The 20,966-nt window shown below is 45.1% G+C and overlaps 1 protein-coding gene across 2 annotated transcripts in view; it reads right to left on the bottom strand.

The window, feature by feature from the left end:
* Window positions 1-20,966, bottom strand: part of tiam2a (TIAM Rac1 associated GEF 2a) — a 400,823-nt gene that overhangs the window by 103,287 nt on the left and 276,570 nt on the right. For both annotated transcript variants that reach the window (XM_067989096.1, XM_067989097.1), the window contains 2 exons: window positions 17,158-17,250; window positions 16,164-16,415 (listed from right to left, as the gene is read on the bottom strand). In XM_067989096.1, coding sequence (XP_067845197.1) covers window positions 16,164-16,415; window positions 17,158-17,250 — 345 coding nt within the window. The remainder of the gene's footprint in view (window positions 1-16,163; window positions 16,416-17,157; window positions 17,251-20,966) is intronic.

The following is a 20,966-nucleotide window of genomic DNA, read 5'->3' as shown; positions in this document are numbered from 1 at the left end:
GAGGCAGCATTGCGGGTACTGGTTGAGAGGGGGGCAACGGGTGAGTCGTGGAAACGCTTTGAATGGCGTCCCCACTTCCATGTCCCCTTTCGCCATCATCCTTCTCCTGGGCCAGGCCCACATCACTCCTACCACTCTGCTGGATGACAGTTTGGAGGACATGTGTGAAGCCTTGTAAGGCCTGTGCTAGTGTATCTGCCTGCCTGTTTAAGGCGGCAGAAAGTTGCTCACCCTGAGTCCGAACAGCCGTTGTCAGGGCCTCACTGGCCTCATTGTTGAGCCGTGCTTGAAGCTCAATGGAGGCTAGCCATCCCTCCATCGCAGACATTCCCGCACTTACCTGCGACACTATCTCCGAGATGCCCTCACGTCCCTGTGACAGTATCTCAGAGATTCCCTCCTGTACCACCATTCCACTCATGCAGGAGTTGGACTCCTCCATCCTCTGCACGATTGTGGAGAATGCGCATGGCACCTGTTGCAGCACCTCGCAAACGTGCTGCTGCCCCTCGATCATTCTCCATTTCATGGGTGGCCCCCAGTGTTCAGCATGTGTCCAGCTGAGCAGAGCCTGGAGAAGAATGCTCCCACCAACGCGGACTCTCCACAGCCGCCCCTGCCACCAGTGTCTGCTCGTGTTCACATGTGTGTGGTGACTCACCATGTGCAACCCCAACTAAGTGACGACGGGGACCCACTGAGGTGTGTGTATCTGCGCTGGTGGATGGCTCGCTCAGATGTGACGGTGCCCCCTCAGAAGCCAGCAGGTCCTCTGAGGAATCGCCCTCCGCCATCACAGCAGTCGCTGAAGACCCTGTAAGAGAACAGAAGGCAATATTAAGCATGATGACAGATGTTGAGGTGCAGAAGATGGCAAGGCATGTTAACATTATTTGCTATTGTGAGTGCTGAATGTTAAAGTTCTGTCACCAGCCGTTTGTCGGGTGGCAGTCTCGACGTCCCCCATGGACAGGCACTCGAGGGTGTGGCTCAGTTCAAGAGCCTCCTGCTCAGCGTCCGTGAAGATGACCCGATGTTGCGGCCCCCACTCCGGTCTTCGCCTTCTCCCATGCATTCTGGGCTCTCTTCTCCTATAAGGGGAGAAAGTAGAGAGGCGCGAGTGAGGGATGGTGACGTGGCCAACCGCTGAATGCACTGGTTGGGTGAGGCTGACCATGAAAGAGATGCATCAGAGGGTGAGTATGAGACGGAGCCATGACATTGTATGAGGATTGGGTTGAGTGGTAGTGGTGGGGTGAGTACTGGGGAGGTGAATAAGTGCAGGTAAGTTGAGGATGAGGTTTCAGTGGGTGTGAGGAGTGATGTGATAGAGTAGTGTTGCCAGTGCAGAAGGAGTTGTGGGGTGGGGCAGTAATGTGGAAAACGGAGTGTAGGAGAATGACTAGGTGTACTCACTTTGGCTGAGCTAGTTAGGTCATTGAAGGGCTTCCTGCACTGGATCCAGGTGTGGGAGATGTTGCTGCTGCTGACCTCCTCTGCCACCTTGCCACGCCTTCTTGGTGGCAGAGGCAGGCCACTTCCTCCCGTCCGCTGGGTAGAAAATCTCTCTCCTCCTCCTCACCCCATCCAGTAACACCTGGAGTTAAACCTGGGAACAGCCTTTCCCCTGGACTGCTCCATGCTGCTCTTTTGGTTGTTTGCTGCAGGAGCAGCATTGGAGGACTGCCCCTTTAAATAGGGCTCCCCCAGCTGACAGCCTGTGATGAGGGTGCACAGTCCGCCCGCTGCACAGGTTTCCAACAGAAAACCCGGAAGCCAAGGTAAGTGGCTTCAACTTACCCGCGATCGCATGGGAAACGCACCGATTTTATTGGGCGGGTTATCCACGCGCCCAGTTGCCCCCCCCCCCGCCCCCCCCACCCCACCCCGCTGCCAACCTGCCTTCCTGGTAATATCAGGACTGTTAACTTGGTTTTTTCTCTCCACAGATGCTGCCTGGCTTGCTGAGTATTTCCAGCATTTTCTGTTTTTCATTTCAGATTTCCAGCATCCGCAGTAGTTTGCTTTTGCCTAGAAGAGGATGCAGCCAATGTCACAGTAAAGGAGGAAGTAGTAGAGATTGGATAGGATAAAAATAAAGAGGTACTTAAAAGGTTGGCAGTGCTTAAAGTAGAAAAAAAGTCACCCAGTCCGGATGAGATGCATCCTAGGTTACTGGCCACAATCTTCCAATCCTCCTTAGATATGGGAGTGGTACCAGAGGATTGGAGGATTGCAAAAATTACACCCCTGTTCAAAATAGGGGCGAGGGATATACCTGGCAACTACAGGCCAGCCAGCCTAACGTCGGGAAACTTTTAGAGACAATAATCAGAGGCAAAATTAATTGTCACTTGGAATAATATTGGTTAATAAATGACAGCCAGCACAGATTTGTTAAAGGCAAATCGTGTTTGACTAACTTGCTTGAGTTTTGATGAAGTAATGGAGAGGGTTGATGTTCTGTATATGGACTTTCAAAAAGCATTTGATAAAGTACCACTTAATGGACTGGTTAGCAAAATTGAAGCCCATGGGGTTAAAGGGGCCGTGGCAGTGTGGATACGAAATTGGCTAAGGGACAGAAAGCAGAGAGTAGTGGTGTACGTTTGTTTTTCAGACTGGAGGAAAGTATACAGTGTTGTCCTCCAGGGGTTGGTATTAGGGCCATTGCTAAATTTAAATCTGAGATAGATAGCTTTTTGGCAACCAAAGGTATTAAGGGATATGGGCCAAAGGTATTAAGGGATATGGGCCAAAGGCGGGTATATGGAGTTAGATCACAGATCAGCCATGATCTTATCAAATGGCGGAGCAGGCACGAGGGGCTGAATGGCCTACTCCTGTTCCGATGTTCCTATGTCTCTAAAATCATGAAGGGTTTTGATAGAGTAAATAAGGAGGAACTGTTTCCAGTGGCAGAAGGGTCGGTAAACAGAGGATATAGATTTAAGGTAATTGACAAAAGAACCAGAGGCAAGATGAGGAGAAATATTTTTACACAGCGAGTTATAATGATCTGGAATGTACTGCCTGAAAGGGTGGTGGAAGCAGATTTAATAATAACTTTCAAAAGGTAATCAGATAAATACTTGAAGGAGAAAAATTTGCAGAGCTATCGAGAAAGGACAGGGGAGTGGGACTAATTGGATAGCTCTTTCAAAGAGCTGGCACAGGCACGATGGGCCGAATGATACAGCACAGAAGGAGACCATTCTATGATTCTACAATCCCACACTTCGATTAACCAACAAACGGGGACCCCTTCCAGAGCTGAAATTAGAGCACCCACACCCAATGCACGGGGAAAAAAAATCACAACCCCCGCTCCTGTAGAAAACCTCCATCAATTCTTTCCAACGGAGCAGAAATACAATCATCAATCACCAAAAAGAAACAAGTATACTCTTTTCCTGAAAGTGAAGATTTTATGTTTGAAACAATGAAGAAAGTTTTAAACTTGCAGGGAGCACCTCATCAAATAGGATTGCAGTGATACAAGATAGCATATTTTACAGGGCCATGGACTAACAAGCGAAGTGGGAATGGTTGGACTGGCAACAATGTCATGTAGATAGGTGGGAGAAAGGCAGAAGATCTCTGGGCTACAGTCCCATGTACCAGGATCATACAGAAACCAACTATTCCTAACTGCCTTTGTACAGGTTTCTATTTTCCCCCGTTTTAATCTCCCCATATAGGCCTTTCTAGATTATGCGCCTCCTGTGACCAATGGATCACTAGGACACCTCTTTATCCTCTGTCAATGCTGCTCTGCAGATAACCACCAGAATGTATTTAAGTGACCCAGCACTAACCATCATTGAGAACCAACAAGATCAGTTCTGCTGGAAAACGAAAATATCACACTGATGCAACATGGGTAATTTTCTGAGGCCAAGGCCGAGGTCGAGGTCCATTGTTGGTCAGAGGAGAGGGAGCTTTACTCTGGAACTTCAATTATTTTTACACACTTACTTGCAAAAAATGATGACAAGCACATTTATTGTACAATTTATCAAGAGGATTTCTACACCATGTTTTTTTAAAAATTCGTTCATGGGATGTGGGCGTCGCTGGTGAGGCCAGCATTTACTGCCCATCCCTAATTGCCCTTGAGAAGGTGGTGGTGAGCCGCCTTCTTGAACCACTGCAGTCCGTGTGGTGACGGTTCTCCCACAGTGCTGTTAGGAAGGGAGTTCCAGGATTTTGACCCAGCGACGATGAAGGAACGGCAATATATTTCCAAGTCGGGATGATGTGTGACTTGGAGGGGAACGTGCAGGTGGTGTTGTTCCCATGTACCTGCTGCTCTAGGTGGTAGAGGTCGCGGGTTTGGGAGGTGCTGTCGAAGAAGCCTTGGCGAGTTGCTGCAGTGCATCCTGTGGATGGTACACACTGCAGCCATTATGCGCCGGTGGTGAAGGGAGTGAATGTTTAGGGAGGTGGATGGGGTGCTAATCATGCAGGCTGCTTTATCCTGGATGGTGTCGAGCTTCTTGAGTGTTGTTGGAACTGCACTCATCCAGGCAAGTGGAGAGTATTCCATCACACTCCTGACTTGTACCTTGTAAATGGTGGAAAGGCTTTGGGGAGTGAGGAGGTGAGTCACTCGCCGCAAAATACCCAGCCTCTGAGCTGCTCTTGTAGTATTTACATGGCTGGTCCAGTTAAGTTTCTGGTCAATGGTGACCCCCAGGATGTTGATGGTGGGGGATTCGGTGATGGTAATGCCGTTGAATGTCAAGGGGAGGTGGTTAGACTCTCTCTTGTTGGAGATGGTCATTGCCTGGCACTTGGCTGGCGCGAATGTTACTTCCCACTTATGAGCCCAAGCCTGGATGTTGTCCAGGTCTTGCTGCATACGGGGTCGGACTGCTTCATTATTTGAGGGGTTGCGAATGGAACTGAACACTGTGCAATCATCAGGGAACATCCCCATTTCTGACCTTATGATGGAGGGAAGGTCATTGATGAAGCAGCTGAAGATGGTTGGGCCTAGGACACTGCCCTGAGGAACTCCTGCAGCAATGCCCTGGGGCTGAGATGATTGGTCTCCAACAACCACTACCATCTTCCTTTGTGCTAGGTATGACTCCAGCCACTGGAGAGTTTTCCCCCTGATTCCCATTGGACCATCTCAGGCCAAGAGAATGGTGGAAGACAAGTTCCCAAGTCTCAGTCTATACTTATCCTACATTATTTAAACCAATTCGCAGTCAGATATTTATCAACCTCTTTTCTGCAGGAATTAACACTGCAGAAACAGCTTTTGATGGGAGCCTGTTTTACGTATCTAATACTCCATGGGGAAAAATTCTAATCTCTAGTCTTATTTGAGGCTTGTTAATTTTGAACCTGCATCCTCTAGTTATGTGCTCACCAACCAAATCAAAAAGCCTGCTTATATATACATCATATACTTGCTGATGATAACAATCTATCTGGCTGGAGATTAACAAAAAAAATCTAAGCAAATTATACAGATTGGCTAAGGTTTGAATGATGGGTTTGAAATGTAGATAAATATAAGGTAACACATATTGGAACATGAAACATCAAATGTATGTAGATGATGGAGTGTTGATTAGCAATGGCAGCAAAAGAAAAGGACTTAGCTGAGATTTTTGTCTATTTATTGATTCTACTTCGATGTAGATGGCTGGTGATGGCACATTTAGATTTGTGTGTGTAATTTTGGGCAACCTTTAATAGGCCCATTTTCCTCACCCCTCTGAAGTGCCCAGGAATGTTTTTCTACATTAAATACGCTACACAAATTCAAGTTGTTAACGATGATGATAGACTGGAGACTGTTCAGGGAAAAGAAAAGAATGATTATAGGATTTAAAGCTCGAGGTTATGAGGAGATCCCCTCACAAATGAATTGGGCTCACCAGAGCAAAAAAAGTTGAGGGCGACCTTTAAAATATGAAAAACAGGCACAGAATTAGACTGGAGTTATCTTATGATCTGGGCGGACTTAGAACATTGAAGGGAAAACAAATTGGATGATAACTACATATACAGAGCTCAGCCAACTCTATCAACATAGGGTTTGATGCAGGTTCAACAAAGGAAAAAACAACATAAAAAGAATGAAAGTTCATCTTGAGGTGAGATACAACTGTCTAACCCCCTTAATAGATTAAGTGAATGGGCAAAATGGTAGCAAATGGATTTTCATGTGGACAAGTGTGAGGACATCCACTTTGGACCTAAAAAGTATAGAGCATAGTACTTTCTAAATGGTGAAAAGCTCAAAACAGTGGCGGTCCAAAGAGATTTAGGGGTCCAGGAACATGGATCATTAAAATGTCATGGACAGGGTACAGAAAATAATCAAAAAGGCTAATGGAATGCTGGCCTTTAAAATCTAGAGGACTAGAATACAAGTAGGTAGGAGTTGTGCTACAACTATACAAAGCCCTGATTAGACCACACTTGGAGTACTGTGTTCAATTCTGGGCACTGCATCTTAGGAAGGACATATTGGCCTTGGAGGGAGGGCTGTGTAGATTTACTAGAATGATACCTGGACTCTGAGGGTTAAATTACGAGGAGAGATTACACAGACTAAGGTTGTATATCCTGGAATTTAGAAGATTAAGGAGTGATTTGATCGAATTTTTCAAGATATTAAGGGGAACTGATAGGGTAGATAGAGAGAAACTATTTCCACTGGTTGGAGAGTCTAGGACTAGGGGACATAGCCTAAAAACTAGAGCCAGGATTTTCAGGAGTGAAGTTAGGAAATACTTCTAAACACAAAGGGTAGTAGAAGTTTGAAACTCTCTTCCGCAAATAGCAGTTGATGCTAGCTCAATTGTTATTTTAAATCTGAGATTGATAGATTTTTGTTATCCAAAGGTATTAAGGGATATGGGGCTAAGGCGGGTATGGGGTTAGGTCACAGATCAGCCATGATTGCAATGAATGGCGGTACAGGCTCGAAGGGCTAAATGGCCTACTCCTGTTCCTATGTTCTCCTTCCCCAGGCAGGAAATAGACAGTTACATCTCACATTGCACAAGACAAACTTAGTCAGACCAAACATAGGCTTGGTTTCTACATCAAAGTTCAGTTACACTACCTCTGCAGTTAAGGGTATTTATATAACTGTACAAAGAGCTCTATTGGTTTTCCAAAGGTGACACCTTATGACCATTCACTACTCTACAAAACAAGTGAGATGATAGCACTCTGCAAATAGCCCAATTCCAAAGTGGTGTTCAGTTGCTCACACAGTGGGCACTAATGGGTTGCATCAGAAGGCGGCTTTTGCTAGGTGATCCTAACCAGCCTCTAATGCAAAGAAAACAACTAGATCTGTGGGACCTGCAGTGCATCGATTTTTCTGGGATATAGTTAAACAAAACAAGCATGGAGACACTCACTGTTTAAGTACTTTTCCTTTGTATTCTTGCACTCACATGTACAAAAAATATGCATAAATACTCCTGGAAAATAAAAGTGCAGTCTGTGGCAAAAATCTGACAGAATATGGGAACAGAGTTTTTTTGATGAGGTAACAGAAAGGGTCGATGAGGGCAATGCAGTTGATGTAGTGTATATGGACTTTCATAAGGCATTTGATAAAGTGCCGCATAATAGGCTTGTCATCATGATTGAAGCCCATCGAATAAAAGGTGCAGCAGCATAGATACAGAAGTGGCTAAGTAACAGGAAACAGAGAGTAGTGGTGAACAGTTGTTTGTCGGACTGGAGGGAGGTCGGAACTAGGACCACTGCTTTTCTTGATATATATTAATGACTTGGACTTGGGTGTCTGGGGCACAAATTCAAAATTTGCAGATGGCACAAAATTTGGAAATGTAGTAAACAGTGATAGACTGTAGTAGTGATAGACTTCAAGAGGATATAGACAGTCTGGTGGCATGGGCGGACATGTGGCAGATGAAATATAATGCAGAAAAATGCAAAGTGATAAATTTCAGTAGGATGAATGAGGAGAGGCAATATAAACTAGAGGGCACAACTCTAAAAGAGGTACAGGAACAAAGCGATCTGGGGGCATATGTACACAAATCGTTGAAGGTGGCAGGGCAGGTTGAGAAAGCTGTTAAAAAAGCATACAGGATCCCGGGCTTCATAAATAGGGCTTGATTTTACAATGGTGGCTGGTTGGCAGCAGGGGGGATGAAGGTGCGCGTGGCAAACCCGTATGAACAAAACTTACCATTTTCAACGCAATCGCATGTTGATTACTGATGATTAATGCTCTCTCCAGGTTTCGCGGCTGTCAGCCGATTGACAGGCTGCCTGCCTGCATCGCGGGGGGGTCGAGAAAAAGAGCGCGCGAGACGACATCCAGCGCTGGAACGGAAGACCGGGGTTGGTGGGGGGGGTCGAAGTCGAATGCAAGATCCGGCGCTGGACTGGAAGACCGGGGGAGGGGGAGGGCGGAGGGGAGAGGGGAAGATCGGGAGGCCATCAGGGGGTGAAGAGGAACGGGAGACATCGGACATTGGAGCAGGGTGCAAAGGTAGGTTCATTTAGTGTTATCACTTCCGTCTATGGTTTTTTAATTTAATTTATTTAGTTTCTTGTTCCCTGATCCTGCCCTTCACGCGTGAATCAGAAGCGGTGAGCAAGCCGCCCAGGTAAGTTAAAAATCGTTCTAATTACTTCATCTATCACAGGTAAAGTGCCTTAAGTACCTCAATGAGGTATATTTGGCTCTAACTGTCATCCCGCTGGCTTTAATTGCCGGCAGGACTTCCGTTTTCAGGTTGCCCGCACACACACAGGTGGGTCTCTGAGAAACCCGGAAGTCGGTGGGTTGGAGCCGGCTTCTGAACCCGAACGGGACTTTGGCGATTTTTGGAGCCCCCCTCGCCCCCAACGCAACCGCAATTGCATCCTAAAATAACCCCCATAGGGCACAAAAGCAAGGAAGTCATGGTGAACCTTTATAAAACACTGCTTCAGCCACAACTGGAATATTGTGTCCAGTTCTGGGCACCGCACTTTGGGAAAGATGTGAAGGCCTTAAAGAGGGTGCAGAAGAGATTTACTAGAATGATTCCAGGGATGAAAGACTTTACTTATGTGGTAACATAGTGGTTATGTTACTGGACTAGTAATCCAGAGGCCTGGACTAATAATCCGTAGTCTTGAGTTCAAATCCCGCCACGGCAGCTGGGGAATTTAAATTCAATTAATTAAATTCAATTAATTAAATAAAATCTGGAATTAAAATACTAGTATCAGTAATGGTGGCCATGAAACTACCGGATTGTCGTAAAAACCCACCTGGGTCACTAATGTCCTTAGGGTCACTAATGCCGTCTTTACCCGGTCTGGCCTACATGTGACTCCAGACCCACAGCAATGTGATTGATTCTTAATTGCCCTCTGAAATGGCCGAGCAAGCCACTCAGTTATAAAATCTCGCTAAAAAAAGTCATAAGAAGTATAAAACTGGACGGACCACCTGGCATCGGACCACTAGGCACCGGAGACGACAAAGGCAAACCAAGTCCAGTCAACGCTGCAAAGTCCTCCTCACTAACATCTGGGGACTTGTGCCAAAATTGGGAGAGCTGTCCCACAGACTAGTCAAGCAACAGCCATTGAAGTCCCCCACCCAGAATACATTCTGTGCGCTTGCTACCCTCAGTGCTTCCTCCAAGTGGTGCTCAACATGGAGGAGGACTGATTCATCAGCTGAGGGAGGACGGTAGGTGGTAATCAGCAAGAGGTTTCCTTGCCCATGTTTGACCTGATACCATGAGATTTCATACCTTTCAGCCAACATCCCAGTCTTTTCCATCACCATCCCTGGGTAGGTCCTGTGCCACCGGCAGGACAAATCAACCAGAGGTGGCGGTACAGTGATATACAGTCAGGAGGGAGTGGCCCTGGGAGTCCTCAACATTGACTCTGGACCCCATGAAATCTCATGGCATCAGGTCAAACATGGGCAAGGAAACCTCCTGCTGATTACCACCTACCGTCCTCCCTCAGCTGATGAATCAGTCCTCCTCCATGTTGAGGACAACTTGGAGGAAGCACTGAGGGTAGCAAGGGCACAGATTGTACTCTGGGTGGGGGACTTCAATGTCCATCACCAAGAATGGCTCTGTAGCACCACTACTGACCGAGCTGGCCGAGTCCTGAAGGACATAGCTGCTAGATTGGGCCTGCGGTAGGTGGTGAGCGAACCAACGAGGGAAAAACCTTACTTGACCTCGTCCTCACCAACCTACCTGTCGCAAATGCATCTGTCCATGACAGTATTGGTAGGAGTGACCACTGCACAGTCCTCGTGGAGACACAGTCCCGTCTTCGCACTGAGGACACCATCCAACGTGTTGTATAGCACTACCACCGTGCTAAATGGGATAGATTCAGAACAGATCTAGCAGCTCAAAACGGGGCCTCCATGAGGCACTGTGGGCCATCAGCAGCAGCAGAATTGTATTCCAGCACAATCTGTAACCTCATGGCCCGGCATATTCCTCACTCTACCATTACCAACAAGCCAGGGGATCAACCCTGGTTCAATGAGGAGTGTAGAAGAGCATGCCAGGAGCAGCACCAGGCATGCCTAAAAATGAGGTGCCAACCTGGTGAAGCTACAACTCAGGACTACATGCATGCTAAACAGCGGAAGCAACATGCTACAGACAGAGCTAAGCGATTCCACAACCAACGGATCAGATCAAAGCTCTGCAGTCCTGCCACATCCAGTCGCGAATGGTGGTGAACAATTAAACAACTAACGGGAGGAGAAGGCTCTGTAAACATCCCCATCCTCAATGATGGCGGAGTCCAGCACATGAGTGCAAGAGACAAGGCTGAAGCATTTGCAACCATCTTCAGCCAGAAGTGCCAAGTGGATGATCCATCTTGGCCTCCTCCCAATATCGCCACCATCACAGAAGCCAGTCTTGAGCCAATTCGATTCACTCCATGTGATATCAACAAACGGCTGAGTGCACTGGATACAGCAAAGGCTATGGGCCCCGACAACATCCCGGCTACAGTGCTGAAGACTTGTGCTCCAGAACTAGCTGCGCCTCTGGCCAAGCTGTTCCAGTACAGCAACAACACTGGCATCTACCCGACAATGTGGAAAATTGCCCAGGTACGTCCTGTCCACAAAAAGCAGGACAAATCCAATCCGGCCAATTACCGCCCCATCAGTCTACTCTCGATCATCAGCAAAGTGATGGAAGGTGTTGTCGACAGTGCTATCAAGCGGCACTTACTCACCAATAACCTGCTCACCGATGCTCAGTTTGGGTTCCGCCAGGACCACTCGGCTCCAGACCACATTACAGCCTTAGTCCAAACATGGACAAAAGAGCTGAATTCCAGAGATGAGGTTAGAGTGACTGCCCTTGACATTAAGGCAGCATTTGACCAAGGGTGGCACCAAGGAGCCCGAGTAAAATTGAAGTCAATGGGAATCGGGGGAAAACTCTCCAGTGGCTGGAGTCACACCTAGCACAAAGGAAGATGGTAGTGGTTGTTGGAGGCCAATCATCTCAGCCCCAGGGCAATGCTGCAGGAGTTCCTCAGGGCAGTGTCCTAGGCCCAACCATCTTCAGCTGCTTCATCAATGACCTTCCCTCCATCATAAGGTCAGAAATGGGGATGCTCCCTGATGATTGCACAGTGTTCAGTTCCATTCGCAACCCCTCAGATAATGAAGAAGTCCGAGCCTGCATGCAGCAAGACCTGGACAACATCCAGGCTTGGGCTCATAAGTGGAAAGTAACATTTGCGCCAGCCAAGTGCCAGGCAATAACCATCTCCAACAAGAGAGAGTCTAACCAGCTCCCCTTGACATTCAACGGCATTACCATCGCCGAATCCCCCACCATCAACATCCTGGGGGTCACCATTGACCAGAAACTTAACTGGATCAGCCATATAAATACTGTGGCTACAAGAGCAGTTCAGAGGCTGGGTATTCTGCAGCGAGTGACTCACCTCCTCACTCCCCAAAGCCTTTCTACCATCTACAAGGCACAAGTCAGGAGTGTGATGGAATACTCTCCACTTGCCTGGATGAGTGCAGCTCCAACAACACTCAAGAAGCTCAACACCATCCAAGATAAAGCAGCCCGCTTGATTGGCACCCCATCCACCACCCTAAACATTCACTCCCTTCACCATCAGCGCACAGTGGCTGCAGTGTGTACCATCCATAGTGTGCACTGCAGCAACTCGCCAAGGCTTCTTCGACAGCACCTCCCAAACCTGTGACCTCTACCACCTAGATGGACAAAAGCAGCAGGTACATGGGAACAACACCACCTGCACGTTCCCCTCCAAGTCACACATCATCCCGACTTGGAAATATATCGCCGTTCCTTCATCGTCGCTGGGTCAAAATCCTGGGACTCCCTTCCTAACAGCACTGTGGAAGAACCTTCACCACACGGACTGCAGCGGTTCAAGGCGGCGGCTCACCACCACCTTCTCATGGGCAATTAGGGATGGGCAACAAATGCCGGCCTCGCCAGCGACGCGCACATCCCATGAACGAATAAAAAAAGGATGAATTGGAGAAGGTGGGGTTGTTCTCCTTGGAGCAGAGAAGGTTGAGAGGAGATTTGATTGAGGTATTCAATATCATGAAGGGTCCAGACAGAGTAGATAGAGAGAAACTGTTCCCATTGGCAGAAGGGTCAAGAACCAGAAGACATAGATTTAAGGTGATTGGCAAAAGAACCAAAGGTGACATGAGGAAAAACTTTTTCACCCAGCGAGTGGTGAGGATCTGGAATGCACTGCCCGAGGTGGTGGTGGAGACGGATTCAATCATGGCTTTCGAAAGGGAACTGGATAAGTACTTGAAAGGAAAATATTTGCAGGGCTACGGGAATAGGGCGGTGGAGTGGGACTAGCTGAACTGCTCTTGCATAGAGCTGGCAGGGACTTGATGGGCCGAATGGCCTCCTTCCATGCTGTAACCTTTCTATGATTCTATAATTCACTGATCTGTACGCGTGGACATGCATGGGAGTGAATGACTGTTGCGGAAGAGGAGCAACACTTGTGGAATCTTTCTCTTTGGATAATAGCATGCACACCCACTACATATCATAATATATTCTAACTAACGAAACAGAGTACTAAGATGAATCAATTTAGTGAAGTAATGTTCATAAAGCATCCTAATTATCTGTGCAATAAAATGATTCACTTTACATTTAGGACATTCATATTTAATGACGTGAGAACAAGGCATCTGTTAAATTAATTTGACCTCTCAAAACACTTTTTTTTAAAAAAAGAAAAAACGGAGGTTTTGTTTCAGTTTGGTCATGCGTCATTTCTTTCCATAAATCTGCAATGCAAATTATACTGTCGGACCATCGCTGTTCTGCATTCGTTGGCTTGCAGAACTAGTCTTAAAAATGATGCCTCACAAGGTACATAAGGGATTAGATGACATTTCTCAAACTCTTCTGTTCTGTTCTGTCTCTCCACCCCCTCTCCGCCCAATCTCCAATTTCCACTAACAAAAAAAAGAAAATTGGTGTCTTGCCACCCATTGGGCTCTTGTCAATGGTTTTGTAGCTGCCCATTTGGTGGTGCATAATTGTGTTCTCCTTGTCTTACTCCACTCTCTCTCTCGTCCTAAAGTATCCTCTGAAGAACTTTGACTGAGATTAGAAACTCAGCATCTGATAATATGTAAAGGATAGCAAGTTGGCTACAAAACAGAAATGGAGTTAACGGTAGTTACTCAGACTGGCAAAGGGTAGCTAGTGTTCCATAACGATTGATGCTGGAACCACTGTTGTTCACCATTTACGTAAATGATTTGGACTTAGGAACCCGCAGTGCAATTTCACAATTTGCAGACAACACCAAATTGGGGGGTATAGTTAATACGGAGGAGGATTGTGACAAAATACAGGAAGTCATTAATAAAGTTGCAGAATGGGCATGTAAATGAATTTCAATGGAGATAAGTGTGAGGTGGTACATTTTGGTAGCAAGAATAAGGAAGCCACATACTCCTTTGAAAATAAGAGTCTAAATGGGGTAGAGGAACAGAGGGATCTGTGGGTACAGATACACAAATCACAGAAGATAGTATTGTAGGTTAATAAGGCCATTACAAAAAGCAAACAAAGCACTGGGGTTCATTTCTAGAGAGACTGAATTGAAAAGCAGAGAAGTTATGTTAAACTTGTATAGAACCTTGGTTAGACCACACTTGGGACTACTGTGAACAGTTCTGGTCTCCATATTATAAAAAGGATAGAGGCACTGGAGAAGATGCAAAGAAGATTTACTAGGATGATACCAGAACTGAGAGGTTATACCTATCGGGAAAGATTGAGCAGGCTGGGACTCTTTTCTCTAGAAAAGAGACTGAGGGGTGACCTGATAGAGGTCTTTTAGATAATGAATGGGTTTGATAGGGTAGACGTAGAGAAGATGTTTCCACTTGTAGGGGAGACCAGAACTAGGGGCCATAAATATAAGATAGTCACTAATAAATCCAATAAGGAATTCAGAAGAAATGTCTTTACCCAGAGAGTGGTTAGAATGTGGAACTCGCTACCTCAAAGAGTAGTTGAAGTGACTAGCATAGATGCAGTCAAGGGGAAGCTAGATGAACACATCAGGGAGAAAGAATATGTTGATGAGGTTAGATGATAAAAGGTGGGAGGCGGCTCGTGTGGAGCATAAACACCGGCATGGACTTGTTAGGCCAAATAGAATGTAGAGCACAGAAACAGGCTATGTTATAAATCATCCATGGCCAATATTTCTCCAATTCTCATAGTGCTATAAATAGCTGATTTATCTTCAAAAGTCTCCTTTTACCATGTGCAGAATAAACCACAAAAAAATAAACAAAAATCCCTGTGCTTTAATGTTAGTGTTGTTCACTAAGAAACGATTGTTACTGAAAAATTCAAAAAACTGACATCTAGTAGTAGAAATAGTGCAGATCCTAGAAAACAGATTCTCCTACTGGAACTCAACAATGTATTTCAAAAATACCTCAAATGTGGTACATAAAAGAACTGTGACAAGAGAAATTGCTGCAAAAATTTCATGATTTAACTTCAACTAAATTGAACATGTATCAAAAGGAGATGAATATTATAATTCCAAATTTAAACAGAAAAGTAACTTTTTTTTTAAAAATGGGGATGCAAAAATTTGGGCACACATTTTCCATGTTCAGTTGGCAATCTTATTACACCGTTAATTTGTTTAGGCATTTAGCTGTTACTTGTGGGAATTTTCACTCTCTTCACTTTTCAACACGGGCCTGCTCAGATAATGGAGATGCGAGACTGGATGAACATCTTGAGGGCTTTTAAGAATCAGGCAGTATTTACGTAGAACTTTTCCCATACAAGATTGAATGAACTGTGGAAGCAGTAAGCTTGATGGGCCAATCAGCCTTCCAGGCTTTATGTTCTAATCTAGAAGTCTTTCATGCTAAAGTGGCCCAGTATACTGCCAAAAAGTCTGTATTTGCAATTCTTTGCACAACCTCCCTTTTCACCAGGCCATAGGAGGTGCCAAGTTGCATCATCCAAGCAGTCATATTACGAGTGACATTACTAATGGCACCAGAACGAGCAGCACAGGGGACCAAAAAGAGACAGAGAAATGTTTAGCTCTTCAGCAACAGCAGCAAACTATTAAATAAAGGGGCAACAGTTTAATCAAATTGCACTCCTGTGCTGTATTTGAAAACAATAAACATTTTCACTCATTTGTGTAGTCTATAGGCTGTGAATCATGACACCTGTGGCTAATGGATCCTGTTCTATTGCTCCCTGGTGTCACTTAATGGGCATTCTAAGAGCCAAAGTGTACTCTGATCAAAGATTACAGGGATGATTCCTGTAACATGCTACCAATATACACCATACTATTTCCTCTGTAAGCTTCTCTTTGTAACAGAGAAGCAGAGGAATCAGTGGTAAAAAGCAATTTCTGAAAATGTGGTATAGAGGACAACTAGGGAGACCTATAGCAAATAAACACCGGTCACAAGGCTGTTATTTAGATTCTAAGGTTGGTCCTGAATCACTCATCGTCTGAGAAATTACTGATTCTTTAAGAGAAAGCACATCGTCACTTCTTTAAAATGTGATTCAGCTTTGTATTTATTCCTGTGTAATTAAAAGAAACCCAGAACTCACCAGAAGGGACAGGAAGGAAGAGGTTGTCAATAAACTCCTCCAGCAGTTTTGATTGGTCAGGAGGAGGAGGAGGGACCGTCATGTGGTTTAATGAGTCATTACATTCTGTTGAAGTTTGGTTCCAGTCTAATGAAAACCTCCTGATAGTCAGTATTAAGTGGTTCTCTGCAAACAACGATTCGATAAGCGTATGGTGTAGATTAGCAACCACTTCCCCATTTATTATCAAGATCTCATCTCCTACTCTTGCACCTAAGAGAAGGGGAAAAACATGAGAGAATGCTCAGCAAGTCACCCAAATCACCAATTTACCCTTGTCTTTCAAATGCTAACTAACTGTGGGTACATTTTTTTTCAGATTTCCCTACTGATTTCTAAGAAACTTATTTTCTTCAATCCAAATGATTAAAATCATTAATATTACCAGTGTAGGATCTTTATACCTTACAAGTTGTATCATAAACCACTTCACACTTTAGTTAGCTAAAATAGCAAAGAGAGAAATTTTGCCCGAGCACATTATCCCAAGTTGTTAAAAATAGTGTTCAGGGTAATTTCTCTATCTACTCTAAGTTGCTTGTAGGCCACAGGAATGGCAAATGTCTGACCCCCAACACTGCATGGTATTGCCTGAATCAGGCACCCTTACAGGAACAGTTGATAAAAAGTTCAATAAAGGACCCAAACTATAATGATCATGCAGCATGGTGCCCACAGCTCTTTGGCACTTTATCCAAGTGGTCGTTCATCTGTGAGTCTAGACAATGAGTTTCAGCAAACTATTCCACTATGAGAGCATCACAGTCAAGGCCATTCTTCGCCTCTCTCAAAAACCACACATGGACATTATTTTTGCTAGGGTTACAGGACAGCTGTCAAGAATGGAAGCCTTGGTACAGACTTTGGGTGGCAAAGCGGAGTGTACCATTTGCCAGTACTAACATCTGCCACTTTAGTAAGTGCAAAACCTTACTATGTATAAATGTAATAATACCTTCTCTATAGGCCAGTCCACCAGGAAGAACGTCACTCACAAACAAAGAATTGTGCTGCTGCTTTCCATCAACCTGTCCAGTGACAGCAAAACCTTTTAAAGAGAGGAGAAAAGTAAATTTCTCATATCAAGGAAACTTTGTTTCTATTTAATTTTAAGTTGGTGCTTTAGTTCCACAATCAGTAAATGTTCAGAGTGTTAATTATGCAACACACACAAATAAATTGTTCATGAACTATCATAAAATTGCAGGAATACAAGTTATATAAAATTTATAGTATTTCCTGAGTCACATATATATATATATATATATGTAAACTGCTTGAACTTGATGCTATGTATCTTCTTTTTTCAATAACCCAACATCAAAACAAAACAAGTTGCTTAAAGGTGAAGCATTGCCTTGAACGTCAGGATTGCAAGCTAGAAACTCCTCTGATGAAGAGGGGTGGGAGGAGGCTCGTGTGGAGCACAAACACCGGCGTAGACCAGTTGGGCTGAATGGCCTGTTCCTGTGCTGTAGACTCTATGTAACAAACACAGTAGCCACAATTTAGTTAATAAAAGACATTGAAAGTCTAATTCCACTAAAATATTATTTTTTAAACACACAGAGTAAAAGGTATTCCTGGACCATTTAAAAATGTATAATTTCATGTAATAGTTTTTATTTCTATAAAGATGACAGCTTGCCAATAAAAGGCAGTTACCATAGGAATGTGGTACATTCAGTATATTATTTAAATGGAGAGAGATTGCAGAGGGATCTGGGTGTCCTAGTACATGAATCACAAAAAGTTAGTATGCAGGTACAGCAAGTGATTAGGAAGGCAAATGGAATGTTGTCATTTATTGCAAGGGGAATGAATATAAAAGTAGAGATGTTTTGCTACAGTTGTACAGGAATTGGTGAGACCACATCTAGAATACTGTGTGCAGTTTTGGTCTCCTTATTTAAGAAAGGACGTAATTGCTTTAGAGGCGGTTCAGAGAAAGTTCACTCGATTGATTCCTGGGATGAGGGGGTTATCTTATGAGGAAAGGTTGGCCAAGTTGGGCCTGCATACATTGGAGTTTAGAAGAATGAGAGGTGATCTTATTGAAATATGTAAGATCCTGAGGGGAGTAGAAGGGGCAGATGCTGAGGGGATGTTTCCCCTTGTGGGAGAGACTAGAACTAGGGGCCACAGTTTAAAAATAAGGGGTCTCCCATTTAAGACGGAGATGAGGAGAAAATTTTCTCTCAGTGGGTCGTGAGACTGTGGAACTCCCTTCCCCAGAGAGCGGTGGAGGCAGGGTCATTGAATATTTTTAAGGCCGAATTAGATAGATTCCTGATTAACAAGGGATTCAAAGGTAGACGGGCAAGTAGGGTTGAGGTCGCAGTCAGATCAGCCATGATCTTATCAAATGGCAGAGCATGTTAGAGGGGCCGAATGGCCTACTGCTCTTAATTCGTATGTTTTCATCGCTCCACCATTGGCGGCCGTGTCTTCTGGCACCTAGGCCCTAAGCTCTGCAATTTCTTCCCTAAACCTCTCTGCCTCTCTATCTTCTGCTCCTCCTTCAAGATGCTCCTTAAAATTTCCCTCTTTGACCAAGCTTTTGGTCACCTGTCCTAATATCTCATGCGGCTTCAGTATCAAATTTTGCTTGATAATGCTCCTGTGAAGTGCCCTCGAACTTTTACGATGTTAAAGACACTATATAAATGCAAATTGTTGTTGGTGCTTGGGACAAGGCGGCTTGGAATAATATTCACAGGCCATCTTTTTAAGGAATTTAAAGGAGATATATATATATAAATAAATAAAAGTTACCACTATGGTTGATAATATTAGGCATATGTATGTTGAGATGAGCATATTGCTTCAGAATGGAGGGAAAAGAAAATTTCAGCAAACTGCATTAGTATGGAGGAAAAGGAATCAGACTGGTTTCCCAGAGACTTAAATATGGCAATGTTTCTTCCTTGCCTTTCCCATCAGATGGCATTCTCAACTGATTTTTTTTAAAGTAATGTTGTGCAAAACAAAGTAGTTAACAGGCAAGTAGTGACTGATCTAGACTTCTCAGAGGACAATATGTTAGTATAAACGTAAAATCTCAATATTTATCATCCATATTGGAAATAACTTGCAAATTTCTTCCAAAAATCTCTCTTCTCTATTCGCTGAATGACACCAGATGCAATATGGCTGGTCATCAATTGTGAAACTGATGTGAGCATGAAACCAAACAGCAGCTGGCAGTGGAACTGAAGCAAGAAAGCCCCAAAGACAGTAGGATAATCCACTTAGGAACATAGAAATATTAAACACTCACCCCTCCCAATTGGCTCAATGCACTGGATACAGCAAAGGCTATGGGCCCCGAAAACATCTCGCTGTAGTGCTGAAGACTTGTCCTCCAGAACTAGCCACGCCTCTAGCCAAGCTGTTCCAGTACAGCTACATATTGGCATCTACGCGATAAAGTGGAAAATTGCCCAGGTATGTCCTGTCCACAAAAAGCAGGACAAATCCAATCCAGCCAATTACCGCGCCATCAGTCTACTCTCAATCATCAGCAAAGTGATGGAAGGTGACATCGACAGTGCTATCAAACGGCATTTACTCACCAATAACCTGCTCACCAATGCTCAGTTTGGGTTCCGCCAGGGCCACTCGGCTCCAGACCTCTCAGACCTCCAAACATGGACAAAAGAGCTGAATTCCAGAGGTGAGGTGTGAGTGACTGCCTTTGTCATCAAGGCAGCATTTGACCGAGTGTGACATCAAGGAGCCCTCATAAAATTGAAATCAATGGGAATCAGGGGGAAAACTCTCCAGTGGCTAGAGTCATACCTAGCACAAAGGAAGATGGTAGTGGTTGTTGGAGGCCAATCATCTCAGCCCCAGGACATCGCTGCAGGAGTTCCTCAGGGCAGTGTCCTAGGCCCAACCATCTTCAGCTGCTTCATCAATGACCTTCCCTCCATCATAAGGTTAGAAGTGGGGCTGTTCGCTGATGATTGCAGTGATCACTTCCATTCGTAACCCCTCAGATAATGAAGCATGCAGCAAGACCTGGACAACATCCAGGCTTGGGCTGATAAATGACAAGTAACATTCGTGCCAGACAAGTGCCAGGCAATGACCATCTCCAACAAGAGAAAGTCTAATCACCTCCCCTTAACATTCAACGGCATTACCATCACTGACTCCCCCACCATCAACATCCTGGAGGTCACCAATGACCAGAAACATAACTGGACCAGCCATATAAATACTGTGGCTACAAGAGCAGTTCAGAGGCTGGGTATTTTCGGTGAGTGACTCACCTCCTGACTCCCCAAAGCCTTTCCACCATCTACAAGGTAAAAGGCAAGTGCGTGATGGAATACTCTCCACTTGCCTGGATGAGTGCAGCTCCAACAACACTCAAAGTTCGATACCATCCAGGATAAAGCAGCCCACTTGATTGGTACGCCATCCACCACTTTAAACATTCACTCCCTCCACCACCGGCACACTGTGGCTGCAGTGTGTACCATCTACAGGATGCACTGCAGCAACTCGCCAAGGCTTCTTCGACAGCACCTCCCAAACCCGCAACCTCTACCATCCAGAAAGACAAGGGTAGCAGGCGCGTGGGAACACCACCACCTGCACATTCCCCTTCAAGTCACACATCATCCTGACTTGGAAATATATCGCTGTTCCTTCATCGTCGCTGGGTCAAAATCCTGGAACTCCCGACCTAACAGCACTGTGGAAGAACCTTCACCACACGGACTGCAGCGGTTCAAGGCGGCGGCTCACCACCAC

This window comes from Heptranchias perlo, chromosome 8 (genome assembly GCF_035084215.1).
Source record: "Heptranchias perlo isolate sHepPer1 chromosome 8, sHepPer1.hap1, whole genome shotgun sequence".
NCBI lineage: Eukaryota > Metazoa > Chordata > Chondrichthyes > Hexanchiformes > Hexanchidae > Heptranchias > Heptranchias perlo.
Note: the sequence above shows the minus strand (reverse complement) of the source record. Positions and strands in the feature narration are given on the sequence as shown.